Source organism: Maniola hyperantus, chromosome 4 (assembly GCF_902806685.2).
Source record: "Maniola hyperantus chromosome 4, iAphHyp1.2, whole genome shotgun sequence".
Lineage (NCBI taxonomy): Eukaryota > Metazoa > Arthropoda > Insecta > Lepidoptera > Nymphalidae > Maniola > Maniola hyperantus.
Genome location: NC_048539.1, coordinates 7,074,174 through 7,097,724, shown reverse-complemented (window position 1 = coordinate 7,097,724; position 23,551 = coordinate 7,074,174). Strand labels below are relative to the sequence as shown.

The window sequence follows — 23,551 nt, the reverse complement described above, 5'->3', positions numbered from 1 at the left end:
TCTGTTGTAAGAAATCTAAAAATCTAAATTGATTTTTTTCATGTAGATTGTAGGATAACTATGCTACGTTTGTGACTCTACTACCGCGCCGGAAAACAGATTCCACTGTGAGAGCTGGCAAGAAACTCACTAGCATCTCAGCAGTTACTCTTAACAAATCATAGAAAATTACGATACTATCAACCAGCTGATTGATAATATTTTTTACGCTACTGTCGTACTGCGACTTTGAAAACTGAAGAACAGCATATAACTTAGGAATTCAGTAACTACAATGATTTTTGGCTTGTATCTAACGTTTTGTTAAGAAAAAAATAAAATTAGGAACTGCCGGCAGAAGTTTTTCTTTTGGATTTTTAAAATTGCCCGTAAAATCAAAAATTTAAATTAGTTTTTACGTAAATCGGCACTCCGAGCACTATTACCATTAGCATGTCGGTGACGCGACCTTGAAGCTTTTGACCATCCCAAAATTGCCCAACGCGCTTAAAGAAGTTTCCACCTCCACAAGTTAAGTTTCAGTTAGCGCAATTAAAAGAATCGTGTTCAACGGATAACAAAATAAAATTGTTTGAAGTTGAACAAACAAAATTTAATTCAACGATTAATGATTGAATCGTATGAGAAATAGTTATTATTTTTATCATTCACCATGCCTTTGCATATGTGATATGATAATAGAACCTATTTAACTAACCTTCCTCCATTGTTTCATGCTCATCGGTCTTGCAAATATGGCTTCAACTTCAACTACGTATTAATCAATCCTGCTACGAAACTTCTAAGATTATTATCTCTCTCATTTATTTATTTTTCTCATTTTTATCATGTTTTATAAGATTATTATTATTATTAGGCGTACGATAATGAAGCAGGAAGTAATTTAAATTGAATACTCTTGCGTGTTTTAGTAATGTATACTTTAAAGAACGATGAATAAAGAAAAACGTGCATATATTGTAAACTAGATGATGCCCGCGACTTCGTCCGCATGGATTTAGAAAAAAACCCGTGGGAACTCTTTGATTTCCGGAATAAAAAGTAGCCTATGCCCTTCCCCGAGGTGTAATCTAACATACCTTTCATCAATATCGGTTTAACGAATAGGTTCTGAAAAGCTAGCAGACAAACAGACAGACAGTCCGACAGACAAGCAGACAAACCTAGAGTAAACCTTAGTACCTAGCCACCAGGCTCTTAATTGAGGACTACCCGAGACGCCTAAAGAGGAAATGTATTCTCGACCTCGCTTCTTGATAGGCAATAAAGAGTTGAGTGCTAGCTCCTAAAGAGGAGCAGCCGCTGCAAAACAATCACCTACACCTTATTTGCTAAAAGTCCTCGGACTGATCGCAAATAGCAAAATTGAAAAAAAAAAATAGTATGGATGGTTGGTTGGTATTAGTAGTGCGAGTTGGTGGCGCGGCAGCCGGCAACAGGCAGCAAGGTCGTTCTCAATGTTACGTGGCTACTTTAATCTACATGCCGGTGCCTGTACTACGCGCCGCGGCACGAGCGATCTGAGCTAACTATGTGCAGATGCCGGCCGGCTGGCAACAGGCTGCAGCTAAATAAAAGTATCTAATACCTGCATGTGCATGCTAAATTGTTTTATAAATGAATATTGAAACGATAAGCTAAGATAATAAAAGCTGTTTAAAAGTGACACTTACCTACTACTTGACTATCAGACTTTACTACACTACTAATATTTTCTGACGACCTCCCTGGCACAGTAAACGCTGTGGTCTTATAAGCGGCAGGTCCCGGGCTTGATTCCCGGCAGGGGTAATTTGGGAATTTACACCTAATTTAGAAATTGTTTCTGGTCTGATCTGGTGGGAGGCAAAGCCGTGCCGCCAAGGAATTTAACGTTCCGGTACGTTGCCACGTAGAAACCGATTAGGTATATGGGTTTAGTGAAACTACCATACCCCTTCCAAGTTAGCCTGCTTCCACCTCAGACTGCATCGAGTAGGTACCACCAGGTGAGATCGTAGTCAAAAGCTAACTTGTATCAGAATGAAAAAATAAAAACACCATTATCAACCCATCGCTCATTCACTACTGAGCACGGATTTCCTCACAGAATGAGACCATGAAGGTACAGGATATTGAAATATGCCAAACCCTCAGCACTGACTAGCGCACTGATTTATAACACTTTTACTGCAATTATTATAAGCATCCACGTTCTGTTGGAAGTAGCCGATCTGTAATGATTCGATCGCAATCAAACGAAATAGGAACGAAATTCCTTGAAATCATCAAACACGTTGAGCGAGAAGTGATACGTTTCACGTTACGTCAGCGTATTAGAGGAAATTACGTGTCTTTGCTATTTTTACGCGGGCGTGCGCTGCGAACGGGCCGCCGCGATCCAATTATTGCGACCAAATAAGCACACTGCGTAAAACCAGTGGCACTAGTGGCAGTATTCATAACAATGTACGACTTTTTTTAATTACTTATCAAATAACTAACTGATACCCGCGACTTCATCCGTGTGGCTTTAGGTTTTATAAATCACGTGGGAATTCTTTGATTTTCCGGAATAAAAAGTAGGAGTAGTATGTCACTCTTTAACTCTATAACCACGGAAAAAATCATATCGATCCGTTGCTGCGTTGCGACGTGACTGAAAGACAAACCAGCAAACCGATAAGTCAACAAAGAAACATACTTCCGCATTTATTATATGGGTAGTGACTTGTGATGTTATTACTTATTATCTTTGACTGGAAAAAAATCTTAAACACTCGCGATTTAGTCCGCATGGATTTAGGTTTTTGAAAACCTCATGAGAAATCTTTGATTTTTTGGGATAAAAGTAGACCATGTCTGTCTTCGGGTTGCAAGGTCTCTCTGTACCAAATTTCGTCAAAACCGGTTAAATGGATAGACCTTGAAAACAGACATAATATCAATTATTATACACACACTATAATATTAGTATGAATTACCTATATAACCTTAGTTTGCCCCTGCTAGCTTATCATACGAGTTTTCGATAGATTGAAATATTTTTATCGCTTGATAAATAACATCATTGAATATTAACCTGTGTTAGGATATTATAGTGTACATTACAAATACACGAGGTAAGTGCAGTTTAATACATGTGGATTCGGCATATTTCCTAAAACATGTCACCGCTTTGAAAAATGGATTATGTAATTAGCACTCGTTATTATACCGAACGACAACTGCGTAGGTGACTTTTAGTTATACACAATTATTTACTTGTGCATGTCTGTGATATTGTTAAGGTGACCTGTAATCATCTGTTTGGAATCGGATAGCGACCCTGCAGAAGGTCGTAGCAACTTAGCCGCTCGGGGTGAACACACCTCGTATCTGGGGTGCGTACTTAGGTCGTAAGGCTGAGGTTCTTAATAGAGATCAACTATGATTTATGATCAAACTAGATAATGCCCGCGACTTTATACGCATGGATCGTTCGTTAAAAATCGAGTCGTAACACTTCAATTATCCGGAATAAACATGGTTTTGTTGGAGCATCGTCCGCTAAGAAAACCCTAAGGGGGCAAAATAGGGGTTTGAAATTTGTGAAGTCCACGCGGACGGAGTCGCGCGGATAAGCTAGTTTATTTGATAAATGTTTAAATAAAGATATAATTTATTGTAGGTTTTCTAAAACAAATAAATCTTAAGATACATTAACATAAAAAGTCTTCAAAATTAAGTAGGTACCTAGAAGACAAAAAGTATTAATAAGTTTTTCTGTTTAAACCAGAAAAATTACAAACTGGTTGGCTATAATTTATTGGCGATAGATCTTTTCGGTCAGCGATCCTACGCCTGAAAGTCAATGAACGTAATTCATATAGGCGGTGGCGCCTGTTGCTCCTAGGACGTCTACACAGCCTCCAGGTCAATTATCTCGGGTTTTTAGAACTTTGAACCTTGTGAACGTCTCCTCGCCGGCGAATAACCTGCAATATATTTAATTTAATCAAAGTCATATGTTCTTGGCAGTGGAATAAAACTTTTTGGCTGACACTGACCGCTATTCTTTTCATCTTTAATTAGTAGGTATGACTTAATTTTTAAAAAGTTTTACATTCGATGAAGTAATTTTTATATTCTAAGTATGTCGATGATTTTTACGGAATTATGACAATTTCCTTTTCTCTCTTTTCATTAGTAATGCTTTTTGCAGATTTTGACTGTTTAGTTAATAACAGATTTATGCCGTAACAACTATCTCACCTTCTGATCGTACGTGATGATACCATTTAGGTACAATTGAACGCGGTAATCTGGTAGGTACAGACTACTAATTAGCTTCTAGTAACATATATGTACGAGTATTGTAAAAAAAATCTGCCAAAGCGTTAAATGGTGCTTTATATGTATAATTTCAAAAGGAAAGAAATTGAGTTAGTAATAAAATAGCTAGCCCGAAATAAGTGGATTCCCTGAGGTTATTGTACAGAAATATGAAACATATTGAATATTTATAAATACCTATTGTGAATATTTTGTTAATTTTAATGTTGACGTCTTTTGATTACAATGCTACAGATGTTATAAATTATAATACCTAATGTAAATGCCCGATAAACTTCGTCGTTTCTTTTATTTACACAACGAACACTTGGAAAAGCAACGTGTGACAATTTGGCGATATTTACTTAAATTGTTGTAGTACGTATTATTCATGCTACTACTACCTACTACTGTTAAGTAATTATTACTACTTTTTAGGGTTCCGTACTTCAAAAGTAAAAACGGAACCCTTATAGGATCACTTTGTTGTCTGTCTGTCTGTCTGTCAAGAAACCTACAGGTGAATTTGTGGTCACATCACAAGAAAAAAATTAAAATGTATTTCGAACAAATATTGCTATTTTCGACATTCAAAGTAAGACTGCAATATCAAGTGGGGTGTCATATGAAAGGGCTTTATTTATTTTTATACATAATAGTTTTTGATTTATCGTACAAAATGTCGAAAAAATACGATTGTAGTACGGAACCCTCAGTGGGCGAGTCTGACTCGCACTTGGCCGGTTTTTTTAATACAAAATACGAATAGATGCATTTGACGATTCAAAAGTAAAGTTATTTTAATCTATTTGTATTTCTAATTCCGAATCTCAATTAAAAGATAAAAGTGAAATGTTTATTACGATTACTTTTTTTTTATTATTTATCAAAACGTATGTGTTTACGGTAAAATTTTATAATGGTTACAGTTATGTGGGAGGCTTGTGGGAAGTTTCAAGTTTACATAGTATATATATATAAATTATATTTCGTGTAGGCACAAATAATTATTGTAGTTCACCACTGGCCAACTAGAACCTTTAGTATGACTGACATGTCAAGACTCTACCACCGGTTTGCTGATTTTCCGCTCTATTTTTACTTTACATGTTTGATATTTTAGCTTGTTTTGAATTGAAAATTGAGATACGAGTACGTACCTACTGTGCTTCAAGGTTGACCTTTTTAAGAGTTGCTTAACCTGATTTCATTCGAAGGTTTTTAAAACGAATTTAATATACCTATTACCTACCCTATATACCCTAAGTATTTGTGATTGGTCGTCTCGCAGATTTAAAATTTTAAATAATTCGCTGAAGTATATTCAAAAATATTTTACAATTATATTATAGGCATATATTATATGTATAGGCCAGTAGTATACCAGTATAGGTCGTAGGTATATCTATGTATAGAGCTTTATGAAGGTTAATTAAGAACAATTCGTGAGTGTTATCAGTCATCATTACAAAACTGCATATAGATAAGTGTAGGTTATCAGCACGTGTATGTAACATTATAATGCGAAAAGTCAACAAAACTCAGATTAATTTTTCGGTACGTATTCGCAAATTATGCAATGTTCACTTGAAGCGGATTAAAATACAGACACTTAAAAATTTTATTTTCAGCTTGCGCTGATATGCTCTATACACAAGTCCAGTTCCTTGGTCCAGAACTTGCGCAATATTGATTGCCGCCGCCCCTCGTATGATTTTCGGTTTCGGTACCTAGTGATCAATACTTCCTTTATAAATCAACTTTTGGTATTTTTGTAAAAATAAATCTAACAAAATCTAACAAGATTTAATTGTCCTTCAATTCGTCAGTAATGTAGTAGCAGTTAGTAAAATTGGTTATTGTGAAGAATGTTTTATTAGGTACTCGATATTTCTTTCAAATAAAGAGTAGATAATCTCTTATTATATGGCTATTGGCTAGGGCATCATGTTGCTCGGGGACGCACCTTTTGTTTAAACACCTACCTGATGTTCTTAGATCAGGGTGATCGCCCCGTTGCGCGCGGTGCCATGATCCCTGTCCTTATACAACTTTCGTCTATAAACCCAGACAGAGAAAATAGACCTACAGCCTAAGAGGTCAAATACTATTGAAGTTCATCGAATGACCGCAAAAGATTCAACCACCCCTTAACTTATTTTTTCATACGATTTTTTTACACTAAAACTTTATGCGCGACTAGAGTATATTATAACTGCTCCAGGCAATTGTTCAGAGTTAAATATGTGTTTTACTTTAAAGCACTTGCTTTAAAGGTGAAGGAAAACATCTGAGGAAATAAATCTATATGCTTAAGATATCTCCATAGTTTTTTCAAAGGTGTGTGAACTCTGCCAATCCTTATAAGGCCAGGCGTGATGGACTATGGCCTCAACCCTTCTCATTCTGAAAAGAGACCCGTGCTCAGTAGCGGGTGGATATTTTTTTTATTTTTTTAATCGAAAAGTGAAATAGTTCCTTGAGTTTCAGTATTTTCAAAATTACTTGTATGATGCTTATGCATGTTTAGATAATAATATTATTAAGTACGAAAATAATGACGTCATTAAGTATTTAGGACCACAAAACTTAGCGGCAACTTCAAAACTATACCTCCTTGTGTTTACCATCATCATCAACCGATAGACGTCCATTGCTGGACATAGGTCTCTTTTAGGGACTTCCACACGCCACGGTCTGGCGCCGCCTGAATCCAGCGACTCCCTACGACTCGTCTAATAATCTCGACTCTTGTGGTCTGGTCTATTGCATGCTTTTTAGATCGTCAGAACTCGTAACAGGTACCCACGTCACATGTTGCTTCTACGCAATTTGTTTTTACATTTAATTTTAATGTCGACCCTATTTAACGACACACAGTTTGTCATACGTAAGTATGACGAGTTTCTGCTTGGTTTTATCAATGGCTTGTCCAATATATACCTACCTCTTTGCCATATGGTAGTAGTTGTTTAGATTAAGATGGACGAGTTTATTAGAACTTCATATTATAATAATTTTTATCTAGTCAAGATATGGCAATACGGAATTTACTACGGACGTTCCCATTGAAAGAAATAAAGCTTACTAGCATATTTTAATTGTATCCTTTGTTTACAGATCACGTAAACGAGGTCCGAGTAGTTCCTACGACTTGGGCTACGGAGAAAGAGATGACCAAATGAACGAATGTAACGCAGCGCTCGTCCTTATGTCTCTCAGCTGTTCACCAAATTCACCTCGGCCCAGTGAGTATTAGCATTCTAATTAAAGCTAATCATGGCCACCAGCCTTATTGGCTTTCCAAAATCCACCTGGCTGTTACGGACTTGCATAATAAATGTATTATGGCATGGCGTAGCACCCAATTTAATTTCTAAGTAATAGGTATTAATTACTAAAGTGGTGTTATGTAGTGGTGTATAATAGTGCAGGTCTAAATTGTGAACGACACGCTCATCAAAGAGTTAATAAAAGGTTGAAAGTTACAATTTGAAGACGCAGGATCATTTAAAAAGACCTAGTGCCATCATACGTTTTCAATGTTTTAAACTTATTTTGGAATACAAAATACACGACTGTTTTTGTATAGTTTTAAGAATTAGAAGTACGCAGTAAAAAAAATTAATGCAATAATTTAACGTTTACGTTCATCCACTGTTATATAAGCAAGACTACGCAAACTATGCTGTCTGCGCTGTTACGCTAAGCGATGGTTAGAGGATTATATAATTAGTACCATTTGCGAGGTTCTATGTGCTAGCTTCTTTCATATCTTAAGCTTTAGTCAATGGGATAGAAATCTCTCATTTTTAAGCAAAAGTATGCAGTGTGTTTTATTTATTACATAATTTAACCATTGAGAGTTTAGATTGTACAAAATGTTGATAACGTCTAGACAGAAGTCTAGACTTCGTCTAGACAGGTATTCCGAGTAACTCTGCTGTTATGAGCTCCCACCAAACGGGATCTAGTTTACTCGAGTGCAGCATATTTTCAGCAACCTCTATTAGCCAGACCCTTTATTAGGTAACACTCAAGTGAAATACCCTTGCTGAAATGAAGCTTTTGCACTGTAGAAAAGAAAACTTCTATCAAATTCTTACATTTCACTTGATGTTTCTATTGCTCCATTTTTAATTTTTCACGTTTTTCAGCTTAAACTACAGGACGGATCGGTCTGAAATTTGGCATGCAGTTAGCTATTATGATGTAGAGATCTGCTAAGAAAGGATTTTTGAAAATTCAACCCCTAACGGGGTAAAATAGAGGTTTGACATTTGTGTAGTCCACGCGGACGAAGTCGCAAGCATAAGCTAGTTACTTAATTTTATCACACACAAATAATATACAATAGATAACATAAAAATTACTTATTTTACCAAAGTGTTGTACCAAGTTCTATTATCTTCTTAGTTGTTCGTCTTAGTGACTAAGATATCGATAAGTGAATCCTAACACCAATCATAATTTCTAACCATTACATGAATTATAGGGACAGAAAAATCCTCAATATCTAAATCTCAGCAAATTCTTCTAAAAGATGCGGAAACTACCTAAATATTTTTTTAAGTCAATTGTACTAATTATAGTTACTGGAACAAATATAGCCCAAAAAGAGATCAAAATAATAAACATAACTTTTGATTGCAACTTATCTTTTAACATTACGCAATTTCGTACAAAGGTACTCCCTAACTAATGGCTTCCATAAAAACTTACGATCATCTTCAGCACAGGTCTAATAATGCTTGTGTACAGAGAGGCGCCATTTACTAGAGGTAGGGAATGGTGATGTCCCATAGAACTTCCTTATCTCTGAGCCTGACAAGGACCTGTCCTGTTTTTTGTTATTCATGTAAAAGCTGAGTGACAGCTTGTCATATTACTCGTATCACACCTTTATGCACCTTTATGTAGTACCGATAGTATGACGCAACAGCCGCGCTCTGTTTTCCTACGAAATTCGGTCGGTTTGAGCACGGACGAAAAGGCATAAACGATCCCGTTCATTGGCGTGCCGTGTGGTAATCGTACGTATGCCTAGTATCGTGCGGTAAGCCTGTGCGAGCACTACCTAAGTACTTGAAGGATCGTGATCGTATGTGCCTTTTCGCACGATCGAATTTCGTATGAAATCGGGTGTAAAGTAAACGCGTTTCGACGTCTGATGTATGCTATGAGGTTTGCATCTCCGTAATATATAACTCAATGCCTGCATGCAGTGCCGAGAAAATACGAGTAGCTGTTCTTGCAAGTGAAAGTAGCCGCTATAGTTCCGTTTCGTAATTTATCGCTGTGTAATTTTATTTGTGCTACGCACTTGTAACCGTTGGAATGAATGGAAGGCGAAATTTTGAGTAGAAAATGCGCCTGTAATTTGTAGGTAGAGCATTGTTTTAGATATATCAATCATAAACTTTTTTTTACTGTAACTGTTTGCGCTCTAATCTTGATACTTATGTTATTAATTATGTATTCTGATTATTCTAGAAATTAATATTTAATTTTTTAAAATAAATAAAATAAAAAAATAAAAAAAAATCTATACGTTCTAATTACGTAACGTCGCAGACACTACCGATGTCATTTCCAAACTTTCCCACCATAGCCAACTGAAAGACTCATTGCAAAAAGTCGATATGTGTTATGAATAAATAAATAATTCTCATTTCACATTCGTTACCTACTATTTACGGGTAGAATAAGATACCTACACCAGCATATTGGTAACATTGTTGTGCTATATAAGAATAAGTAAACAATTTGATAAATCATCAGCACCCCGGGAGCACCCACTTAATTTGGTTTTGACTCAGGCGGAACGGACGTTTGAAGAGTACCCATAACGATGTCTAATAATAAATTCTGTGACTCTATCTACGTTTACGATGAAAATTAGTAGTCATAGCCATTTATAATCCATATACCTAATGGTAACGGAATAAACAAAGCAAATGCTAAAGCTACTGGTTAAGTTTAGAAATATAGAAACTACCATTTTCGGGATAGTTGGTACAACGTTGATTCATAATTCACAGTCATATTTAAGCTAAATGCAAAAAGCTGGTAGATAAAATGGGCCTTTAACTGTTATGGCAAGTTGATAAATGACTGTATATCTTAGAGAGCTATTAAGGCCTGTGGACAGTAACAAAGATTGACGATTGCGACGTACGACAAAGCAGCAGGGCAGTACTGTGCTGCCATGTATTAAAGCATGCTCGCAGGTGTCGTTTTATCCAAAGGTGTGTAAACTTCGCACTAATATTCATAATACGCGTGCGTGTCATACACACACCATAATACTAATTTATCATTTTAAAATACGAATGCCTATCTGGAGTTCAAAATCATTTTTTTTACTAATTGTAAAACAACTAGTTTTTCTTATGCTCCGTTTGTGGCTCTACGACCGATTCGGAAAACAAATTCTACTGCGAAGAGCCGGCATGAAACTCAGCCACAGTGCTCTTCAAATCATAAAAAAGTTGCAATATTAACAACTAGCGACCCGCCCCGGCTTCACACGGGTAGGTACTTGAAAATACAATATAGCCTATATCACTCAGGAAAATGCAGCTTCCTTTTGGTGAAAGAATTTTCAAAATCGGTGCAGTAGTTCCAGAGATCACTTACAAACTTTACCTCTTTATAATATTAGTGCAGATGTGACAATTCACTACACTATCTTGTGGGTAACTGTAAGCTGTTTTTATTTTATAATATCTTTGGTCCTGGCCTATAAACTTTTGTTGTTGACAGGCGCTTGGGGTGACCGGTCATCTGTGTCTCCGGGAGCCAGCAGCAGTTCCGGCTCATCATGGCGATCCGGCACGCCGTCACCACCTCCAGTCTCTTCATCGTTCAGCGACGAAGGCATCGCCATGGACTACGAAGACAAGCCACCCACCAAAAAGAGGGTACGTACGGGTTTACATACATTTTTCTTCTCATTTACCTTTTGTGAAAGATACCTATCCGTGTTATGTGCTCAGTAGTGAGACGTAGACAAAAAATTGTGCCTATCACACAATTTTTTTCAGGGTTCATGTATTTATACAAACATAATACATGAACCTATGTATGTGAGCTTATTCCACTATAACTTCTAAATACCTGAGCATATTTGAATGTATGGGGTATTGTTAATATAATTTTTTTGAAGAAAATTCAAAATACGTAGTTTAATTAATTTTTGTCAGGGCAGTCGTGTATTAAATTTTTTTCAACTACGACTTGTTAATGACTTGACGACCTGTAAGGCTACGGGAATTTTAAGTTACAGTTACTATAAATATGAAGACAAATGGAATGAAGACGGTATAAACTGCGTGTAAAGTAATGATCCTTCGAGACAAAATTACTGTCTTGTTGTACGTGCCCAACCACCACCACCGGTCCCAATTAGACCGTGACACAGATCATGCTCGCTTTCATATCGTAACCGACTGTGCATAAGTAAATTATACACTTTATACGAAGCAGATCCTACGCAACTCGTTCGTATGTAGGTATCCACGAGGAACATTTTTTTCCAAGTGATCAGTTTTTACTGTAGATGTAAAACATCTAGTAAAAGGTTTTTAAGTAAGCTTTTCCGAGTACATGTAAATAACCAGAGAGCCCCTATTATTATTTTTAAGTTTAATTTAAATACGAACGTGAAACTGGATTAAGGTATTGAGTGATCGAATCACGACGTTCGTTAGGCAGTCGATAAACGACAGATTTACCTCAACTCCGATGTCACTTAAAAGCCTCTGAACAGTCTTAAGCTTTATGATTTACAAGTTATATGCGAATAATTTATATTAATTGCATTAAAAAGGAAACGTTAGATATGTGACGCATAAAAGTGATTCAAACGCACAGATGCAAGTCAATCTTTTGTCCGTGCAATCTCGCTGTGTCATAATGATAATGACTGCCTTATTCGACATTTACAAACGATTCGTATAGCCTGTACAATATAACTTTCACCAGTTAGACACCTGTTCGACGTCGTTAGAGGCCATTATATCACGACCATGCAATTCCTATTCCTGGTTTCGCAAATCTGTTCCTTGAGTCGGTATCTGCGTTAAATAACTTATTTGAATACTGCTATAAACATTAATAAGCTAATATCAACATATGTATCTGTACGCCTGGCAATATAACTTCGGATTCTACGTAATAAATACCTCTGACCGGTAAATAACAATGTTTACCATAAATTTTTACTAGGGAAGTTCAACCACGAGTTCCAGGCATTTCCAAGATATAATAAAATGTTATGTTCCAAGACTCTATAATTTTTCCTTAAATGTCTTTACCTACCAGCCTTTATCTTTACAAATTTACTTTCATTTTTAATCAATAGGTACAATTTACAATGTAAATTGACAAAAAAGTGGAACGGAAAAGCATGAAGTAGGTAGCTCTTGATAAGTATTTAATAGCGGCAGTTTCCTATCCTCTGTTCATATACTTGCGATTTCTTTGCTAATGTACTATACTATTAAATACGAAACGATTGCTATTGGGTAGATATAATCACATTTTTAACTAGAAAAATTAGTTAAAGAGCATTAGTTTTTTGTGTACCTTGACTATTCTAATACCATGACCTTTGTTTCGTTTTGTAATTTTGAAACAACCACGACCGGACCATCGTATTATAGAAAACAGAACATCTCCAGTTGTGCGTAAATAAATATGTGGAAAAAATGAAATAGGTATCAGGCATTGACAGAAAAATTATTTTCATAGGCAGCTGTTCACATCACATTATATTTACGTAAGTGCTAGTTGCAAGTATCGAGAATATAATATATATGATTTACGATACACGTGCACAGTTCAGTGTATCGTACAATGTCAAGGCACAGTACTGTGGTCGCTCATTATGTAATTCCATTGTAAACTTGTCATAAATACGTTTACGACTGACAACATGTAACACGTATCATCTCCGTTCTTTGCTATTAATCGCGACTATTAATTACGAATTCATATCAGATATTACGAGTAAAAGTGCGTTACGACTTCCTTATTAAATTATTGAGGATTTCCAAAGTGTGAATATTAACTTTTATTGAAAAAGTATTTAAATACGCTTAAAAGCGTAATTTGTTATTATTACTATACGCTGTTGCACAACCAAATGCATGACGACGCGAACTGGACGAGTCCGTCTTGAGAGGCAGAACTATTAACTAGGTAGGTATAATATGTTTGAAGAAAAATATTTTCTAAATATAAACGCAAAGGATTAAGTGTAATATTACGAAGCAATAAAGATTTTTTTGTAATCTTTGAAAGTTTATATTCTTATAATATCTATTATAATGAACATTTGATTTTATACAACGCTACTGCATACCTAGTGCATACCAACAACATCCAATGCCACGTTAAACAAGCGTATCCTTGAAATTAATTCACTCGCGATCTACTGAACACAATTGGGATTATTGTACCTATAGCAGTTACAACTGTTAAATAATGAACTCATTGTAAAGTTCAAAATATAGGGCACGTTGCTACCTTACGTGACGTATGGTTGACTTCCAAACAAAGCAATTATTTTACTGTTACACGTCGGACACACTACTTTAATACGAAAATAGTGAGCACTTTGACAAACAAAGGAGTTTTAAGCACCTTACATCTTTAGAAATTGTTTAAGCGCAACGCAATGTACGTTTTGTTATGACCGCGGTCTTTGTTAGTAAATTTATACTGTGGGTATACAGTAGATGTGAGAATAAAAGTTAATTATGAGTCATGACATAAGCATTCAACAAAGAGAAGAAATGAAGCGCTGTGGACTGAACATCGAATGAGATCGTTGTTATAATGCGTCCACCAAACTAAGCATTGGACAGATTTTTCCGCCAACCGTCTCGTCCATCGTAATGGGCATCGGGCATTGTCTAATGTCGAATGCATTTTCTTCAGGCAATAATTACGTAACTCCTGCATTCAGCATGGGTCGGACATTGCTTACGCACAGGCTTAATACCAAGAATACTTATGGGTGCGCTTGCATTATTAATGCTTAGAGATTTTAAATATCAGGTAGGCAATCCGTAGGTAGTAGGTTTTAAGCTACAAATATATTTTTACTTTTAGCCAGAAATAAAAGTCAAGCCTCCTATTCAGAAAACATTGTGAAGATACAGTTAAAGTATTACGTAAAAACATAAAAATAAATAAATTTAGATAGTAATAAGTAGAATAGATAAACTTGTTTTCTTTTACACGTAATTAACTTTTGTGTACCTTCGAATTGGCGTCATTTTCATTCATACGCAGTTTGTACGTTTGTAAGACGTCCTGTTGTTTGGCGTGCAAGATATCTCAGGCCCACGCTCACGCGCAACCTTGTGGTGACGGCCAAAATCTCGTGGGTGTACAAGACGCGCTCTTTTTGACTACTAACTGTATGACTACTATTATGTAACAAGTTTACACAAAAATAATAGACGTAGTAGCTGTAATATAAAAAAATATTGGCTTCATTTACTAATTTTCTACTGCAGTAAGACACGCTAACATTTCAAAAGTTTTCAATGTTCAATGTTGTGTCAACAAAATTACAATGTTTGAAATTGTTTAGTCCTATTTCCAGTATTTGAGGTATTTAATTACAGGGATTATTTGTTATTCAAAACCAGATTTGTCAGTGGATTATTTTGTTAACCTGCTTACAATAAGATAAATATTCGCTACAAAAGCTCGATCGGTCCGCATGGAATGGTAGGTATCTTGATACAAATCAATCTTGTATTTCCGTGTCGTTTCAAAGGCTATTGATTATTTATTTCAACAGTAGCACTTGTATCTATAAGTAAAACCGTAAAAGGTCGGAATTAAATTCCAACTAGAGTTAGACTACATTAACGAGACCATTACAATTCAATATATTGACAGTTTGATAAATGAAACTTGTTGCACTTCGAAGAGTGACCTTCAGTTCTTGGTATTTTTTATAAGGCACATTGATTTTTATTTCAAGATTAATTTATGATTAGTACGAATTAAGCATATTTTACAACAACTTTCTATCCCTCCAGTCGAAACGACACATTTAAAAAATATGTTGTGTATATTATGTAAATAAGTGTTTGATAAATAATTGAAAATCAGTGGTTATAGCTCACTGGTTATAGGTATTTTCCGAACAAAGTCGTAACAATAAAATGTACCTAGTTGATTGAAGGAACAATCGTGCATTGCATTGCTAAACATCAGTGCATGTATGACTGACTGACTCCTACGCAAATCGCGACTAATACTCTTGGACTATTATTTGTGCAACAATGGCTTGTCCCAGACTCGGTGTCGCCGGTGGAATCACATGAGTACACTTGGCAACTGTTCTGATTAACAGTCGCAAACGGAAATTGTTACTTAGTAATGCGTCAGAGATATGGTATGAAGAAAACTATATTAGTACTGTTATATTTAGATTTAACTAGCTGCCCTGGCGAACTTCGTTCCGCCTAACAGTCAATTAAATTTGTTTAAATTTTTCTCTCCGTAAGAACCATCCTCGTACTTCAAGGAATATTATAAAATAAGAATTAGCGAAATCGGTTCAGCTGTTCTCGAGATTTGCGATGAGCAACACATTTAGTGATTCATTTTTATTTTATAGAAAGAAGATTAACTGTGTCTAGAAAAGGAAGGTATTATTATATAAGAAAAATAAAAATCGCATATCGATACTTTATAAATGAAAACCTATACCGACATAGCTAAATCAAGCGGTTTTTGAAATAATAATATGCAGTATACTTACTATTAGTTCAACTAAAGATCATAGCATTGTCTTTTTCAATTAAATATTGAGCAAAGGCAATGTCGCTTGTATAATTATAATTACATCACCTATAAATTAGAATAATAAATAGACCTATCTAATGTAATACCTACGCATCTTATAAATATCAGCTTACAGTGCAACTACAGCCAATGTGCAAAGGTACGTAATTTAAGACGGCGTCATTTGCAAAATGACGAACGACGATTGTGCAGCATTAGTATAATCTTTCCCCGTTGTCAGCATGGATTACCGGCCCAGGGTCGGCGACCTCCCTGTCCGCTCCACACATGTGGACGGAACCAGTTCCTGTGCACCACTTACGACGCTCCGCCCTCGCTTTGCTTCAAAAAAAGTCACCGATTAACAACATAACATCTCGAAATTGTCACGATAATCTCGCATCTTATCCATACAATCTCACCACTAAAATATTATTTATGGAAGATTGTATTTATTTATTTACATAACAAAAATATTTACAACTATTCGAAGCAGCCTTGACTGTTTGGTTGCTGAATAGGCTAGATAAAGCCCGCATGGGTTCCAATGGGACTATTAGAAATCTCTTTGATCTCTAAACATGTCATTGATTATCCGGGATAAAATGCCAAGCCAAGGCTTATATTATCACTCTCCAGGTCCTCTATATCCATGCAAATCACGTCGATCGGTTACGGCGTGATTGAAAGCAACAAACACGCTTTCGCATGTACAGTATGGATAGAGATTTAATTATGATGTCATCCTTGGATACGCAGCTTTGCTATTATTCAAATATCGCAGTCAAACCTAAACCTAAAGCTTCCTTTTATATTTGAACAAGGTATGCTTAACTGTGGTAGTAAGTCTACATTGTGTAAATCCTATACCGTATAGGTAATAAGCAATGCAAACCTGCCAACCATAAATTATTGTTTGCATATCCATGGTCACCTTAGCATAAATTCAGAATTACCTTCGACATTAATTGTTTTAACAAGTACGTATCTATATGAATAGATGCAAAATCTTTTGTTAACGAGTGTAGGAGTGACGCCAGCTGGCAGACCTTGGGTAAGGACGCGGCTATTATAGCCAAGCAAGGCCTTGTAAGCTTTCTGCATGCAATCTAGGCATGTGCATTTATTGTATTTTTTTATCATATTCATTGCATTGTTAGATATAACAGACATTGTCAGAATAGAAATGTAACTGTAAAAGGACGCGGATATAATTTTTTTAATTGTTTGTTAAATTATTATTATTTTTTTATTAAAAATGCATGCAACTACGAAAAATTCAGGAAATTTCCTGAAAATATTCTGAATTTTAAGGAAATGTCAAATGCCAACACATGGAAGTCTGATCAATATAAATCTCTCTCAATTTGTTAAATTTAGTTATTTAACGAACAAGTCTAATAGACACGGTGTAACTGAGAATAGGCATAATAGTAGAGGACTCTACCTACTATAAAAAAATTAAATGTAATTAATTATAAAGTACAAGTTGAATTAGAACATACCTCACTTCAGTAATCCATACTACTTAATACTAATTATGAATACAACATTTTCTGTCTGCTAGCAAGCTAGCAGACCAAAGTCTGCTAGCTTTTTACGGCCCGATATCCGTTTAGTCGATTTTGACGAAATCGTCAAAGAAAGCTTGCATCCCGGGGAAGGACGTATAGGCTTTTTGTCCCGGAAAATCAAAAAGTAAAGGGATTTTTATAACCTTAAATCCACGTGGACTCGCAGGCATCATATAGTACTTAGAATAAAGCTGATAGTGGTTTTATATTGGGTAACTTAGAAATTACCCGTGGCCTTTGTTTCCGAAATCGTCGTGACGCGAGCCGCCTCCCTCGCTGCTTCATTATCCTTTCCGAGAATGAATTGCTGGCGAAATATCGTGCCTGTTATTAGTCACTGCCATTATACTTGCATTATTTGTTCCTACGAACTACATAGAATAATGGATCTACACTTCTATTTACGCGAGCCAATCAAATGCATTTTGTCAAGGCTGCAAAAAATACGCAGCAAGTTCTAGATTGCAAAGAAATCATAACTAATCACTATCACTACCCATATTATAAATGCGAAAGTATGTTTATTTGTTGGTTTACTGGTTTGTCCTTCAATCACGTCGCAACGGAGTAACGGATTGACGTGATTTTTTGCATGGTTATAGTTAAAGACCTGGGTGACATAGGCTACTTTTTATCCCGGAAAATCAAACAGTTCCCACGGGATTTTCACAACCTAAATCCACGCGATAAAAGGAAAAACTGACTGATCTATTAACGCACAGATCAAAACACTGGACAGATCGGGCTGAAATTTGGCATGCAGACAGCTATTAAGAAAGTGTTTTTAAAACTTTGACCCCTAAAAGGGTAAAATAGGGGTTCGAAATTGATGTAGTCCACGCGGACAGTCTGTAATGAAAATGTTGCAAAAAAGGACTCGCTACTACCTATGGAAAGATTAGAAGTAAGTACACGGAACCTTTAATACAATTTGTAAATAACCAGCAATAGCATGTTCATGCTATATCTGTAATCATTGTTTATTGAGCAAATAACAGAAGACCGTAACTTGGTCCGCTTTTCTAGACAGTTCAGTTTTATGGAGATGCCCGTGACTTCGCCCACGTACTACTTACTGGAATTGTGTAAAATACTTGAAATTTGAAACCATACCCATTAGGTAGGCGTGCTTACAGTCTACACAAACAGTCTCGCTTGGCTTTGCAATACTTACACTAGGTACAGTCAATATTTCGAAATCAGGCTCCCTCTGCAGCCTTCATATATCTAAGTACGCCTAACTGACTACTAATAATATTTAGAAAACATTACATTCTACAATCTACATCCATACTTCCATCCATATTCCATACTAATATTAGAAATGCAAAAGTGTGTCTGTTTCACGGCCCAACAGTTAAAGCGATTTTGATGAAATTTGGCACAGAGTTAGCTTACATCCCGGGGAAGGACATAGGCTAGGCCACAGGCTATACAGGATTTTTGAAAACCTAAATCCACGCGGACGAATTCGCGAGCGTAATCTAGTATATAATAAGGAATCTTTACTTTTATGCCCATGATCCATCTAAAGTTTAGTTTAGAAAGGACTGGCTCATTTTTTGCGCAAAGGATCAGAAGGCCTGGCTGTCCAACGCGGAAATGCAGCCAGTATTCTAGGCACCAATCCACGTGGGTATGATTTGTACAGTAATTTGATAAGTATAGCTCTAAGTTGTATTGTAATATTTTCAATAATGTTTAACAAATGTCAAACAATAACACGAAAGCACGCCTGAGACGACCTATTTAACATATTTTTATTAACTCGCTTTTTTTATGTCTGTATAGAAGATATCAAAACTATGCATGCTATGTTGATAACATACAAGTAGGTACTAGGTAGATGCCGGTAGCACCGCCCCCAGCCTGTCGACGTCGGCTATCATAACAATAGCCATGCAGGCACGTTGCATCAGCGCACGCGCACCAAGCTTGTTCGCCTCGTTGCATAATAATGACCCGCCTTCATTTATCCTTACTTTATAAAGTTTAAGGAGACCGTACACAGCTACAAAACTCGCAAGAGACACATTTTTTAAATATTTCCGTCCCGAAAAGTGCGCTCTTGGTGTGGACAAAATTTCGGAACATACATCGTGCGAGAGGCCAAAACAGCTCCCAAAAAGCTTAGTATCCTGAACAAGGTGAAGTGGAACTTCACGCTACTACATCGTCGCACTCTTTATCAGGCTCAGGTTCGGTCTGGCATGGAGTATAGCTGCTACCTTTGCCAAATATTTGCCCAATGCAGCCGAATTTTTCTCTGGCGTCACAGTTATTTTCAGAATTGGTTCACCCACCATCTTTATATTAAGCCCCGGTCACCTCGTGAATGAAAAATGACGTGGCAATCCTAGATATAGAATTAAAAATACTTAATTAGTTGTATTATAAAATTTTGGTTTAAGAAGAGGTTATCAACAAGCATTGAACTCAATCAAAACTCGCAATTAAGAAACAGCCTTAACTTTTAAAGTACGTAATATCCTCGTAAACAGCCTTACCTTGCAGAGGCATTATACGGAAATGTCATATCAGTTAAATGGCGATAAGGAAAACCACGAGGCAGAATGACGCCTGCAGCTATAAAGAAAGCACGAAGTAGGTACGAACGTTGGCACGTGTCAACATCGGTAGCACGTACACATCACACAATATACAAATAGTTGCTAAATATCGCGACTTCTAATAACATCAAATTTACTTAAATTAACTTAATAAGAATTATTAGTAAATTAAGATAGATAGATTTGTTCCTCAAAAGATAATAATTATTTTATGACATACGATATTCAATAAGTACCTACTATACTAGCTATATAGTATATACTAGCTGTTTCAGTTGCTTAGTCAAATATAGTAAAGTAATGGCTACTGTATAACGCGATTATATTATACAGTCTACGTAGTCGCTGATTTGCACACGGAAACTGTAGAGCGAGGTCGTCACCAACTGCACTTTTATTTACCGTAAAGTAAAATGACTAAGTAAAGATACCTACCTTACCTAAATGCGACAGTAAATCTGTCTATTTGTTACCTTTTTACCTCCAAGCAAGTGAAGAAGAAGAATGCTCTCGGAATTTTTAAAAAACATAAATCCACACGGATAAAGTTGGCATTATCTAGATTCCAGTCTATAAGAACTTTAGTATTACAAAGAGGTTAAATTATGTGGTTTGGTAATAGATACAGAGGTAAAGTAAAATTTGTATGCAGGGATGATCTCTGGAACTAATAATCCGATTCTAAAAATTATTTCACGAATAAACAGAGCTACATTTCTCCCAAGTGCTATAAATTATATATTTTTTACAATAACGAATAGTAATAACTATGAATTTAAGTAATTTAATCACCACGGTTATGTAAAAAAATAACATTATACTTAATAACATATTATAGTTATAATAAGTATGTTAAAAAGCTGTTAACTTACTAAATGAATGCGGTAAGTAATATTAACGTTTCATTCAGTAGGAAAGCCCCTCAGGAATGCACTTAATCTTAGAGCCTAGAATAAATTTTGCTAATATCTACAACAGGTTTTTAGGGCACTCTGAGCTAGCATCAGCTGCAAAGAGGAACCTAAAACATATGTTAATATGATAAAGGACTTGACAAAAAGACGAATGGTTAACATTTAGATAATATTTTAGAACAATTTTGCATCCAGATAAATAGTAAAATATTTCAAACATTTTTACTTTTTAGACGTTTGGAATGATCTCTGAAGACAGATAATTTATTAACGTTCGAGATACTTTCAAGCTACGCGACAGGTTGAGACGGCAGTCGGGGTGTGAGGCGGGGAGACGCCCCGCACACCCGCACGTCACCCGCGCTCGCCCGCACCGGGCTAGCGCTAGGGTAGTGTGGGTGTGCGGGGCTTCCTTCCCCGATTGCCATTTCAACCTATCGCGTACTATACTTTCTAATTCTTTCTTATGTTTATGTGTAGTAGAAATCAAAATAATTACAGGTAATTTCAAAAGTTTTAATTTAATAAAACTGACTACAGCTGGCAAAACTATTCGAATATTCTGTAGAACAATCCGTAGATCCCAGCTGTTGACGTCAATGCGCGTGTTACGTTGAATGCCGTATTATCGCCGTGAGCTGATAATATAAGCCAATTGTTATCGGGAGAGACCGCGAATGACTTCCGCGTCCATTCAGGGCCAAGCGTAGATAATTAATTCGCTGCTTCTACGAAACCATATTTTATTACATTCTGTGACGAAAGTAACTCACTTTAATGTTATATACCGACCTATAAGAAATTCAGTAATAGATTTTATTTACTATCTAGGTAAAAAAATATTGAAAGTTTCGTAATAATATACGTGAAACAAATTAAATAGGTGATTAAATCATTTGTAAAGTACGGGAACATCGTGTTTTATCTACAATATTCCTATCTAAGTTTTAGATAAACAAATTATAAGACATAATACGAGTATGTATGTGGAAGGCAAGGGTGCTCTGCTGTCGCTAGCGAAGCTCACGTGAGCGAAGATGCTGCACGCACGCTAGATACTCGTGACAGACTAGACAAATATAGCAGAAATTTGAATAGGCTTCTACGGGCCTTGGCAATACGAGTTTTTGCTATCTTACTACACGACCAATACAATATGTACATGAAATTGCTTACAGTTGAAAACCCTGAAGCTCAAAACCCTGAAGCTCGTGTCATTTACATTGCCGGTTGCCTACCTATTTCTTTTGTCTATTTCAAGGTCAAGATTGCAAAAAAATATGTAACTGTGGCCATTGTGCTACTGGTTGCCTTCGTTCAATCGGTCACTTCACCCGTCTTGATGCGCATCTCACTCCGTTACAAATTACAATCGGTTCTTTTCGCAAAAAAACTAACATTTGTGTTTTTGTCTCTGAAGTTAAGTTTCAAGGTTGTATACGATATTTCGGTGTAGCTTGCTTGGATTGCTAGCGTATTTCTACATAACTAATAGAGCCGCGGCCTTCGCGATCTATATTTAAAACGCGGAAGACATTGCGATACTAGAAGCGCACAGATTACTCCCCGCTCTGCAAACAGTTAGACGTAAATGGCAAGCGCGTAATGGTCGTGCGCGGACGCGCACTCGCAGAACGCTCTCCACGTTTTGCGCGTATGGGGTGGGCACCCGTTGCCTGATTACGACATTTTTATAAAGAACTCTTATAGTTTCGTTCAGTCCGTTTAGTTATCTGTAGTAGCTCATAGCCATTTTGTTGAAAAACTATTACAGCTGAAAAATTGCAATTTGACACAGTTTTATAAGCATTTTTGGCCAAATTTATTTTGCGGTAGCAAGCATTCTGGTTCTTGGATAGTTTATAAGTATCCTAAGTTAATAACGATTTCCTCAAAGTAAATAAGTACCTTATAACGGGTAGTAGCTAGGAACGTACTATTACGCATTGTTCAACGATTTGCAGTAGCAGCGGTGTTATTAGTTATTATAAAGCTATTGGTAAACCATATATTTAACATATTACTTCAAACATTAGATGACTTTAGCAGCAAAGGGAAAACCTTAACTGTTTTCTTCCCCTCCTAGATAAAGCAAAACAGAACAAACGTTAAGCCTACGATGTCTGATTTGCCACGTAATGCGTGAACGTTACATGTGTTTGCAACATTGCATTCGAGTAAACAGTTTATTTTCACTCGAATGCTCATGTATAAAAGTTTGTTATTTAAACTGTACTTTTGTTATTGAAACTAAATTGCCTTCCATTACGTGATGTAATCAGTCATCACTATTACATAACTGCTAATTTACCTGATGAATAGTGAACAAGAGAATAAATATTCAAATCGCACTTTAGTTGATTATATCCATATTAATTATGTGTCC

At 36.2% G+C, this 23,551-nt stretch overlaps 1 protein-coding gene across 1 annotated transcript in view; it reads left to right on the top strand.

The window, feature by feature from the left end:
- The window catches only part of Glut4EF (Glucose transporter 4 enhancer factor), a 91,526-nt gene that overhangs the window by 32,700 nt on the left and 35,275 nt on the right, over positions 1 to 23,551 (top strand). The window contains exons 3-4 of the mRNA XM_034985544.2: positions 7,414 to 7,541; positions 11,059 to 11,216. Coding sequence (XP_034841435.1) covers positions 7,414 to 7,541; positions 11,059 to 11,216 — 286 coding nt within the window. The remainder of the gene's footprint in view (positions 1 to 7,413; positions 7,542 to 11,058; positions 11,217 to 23,551) is intronic.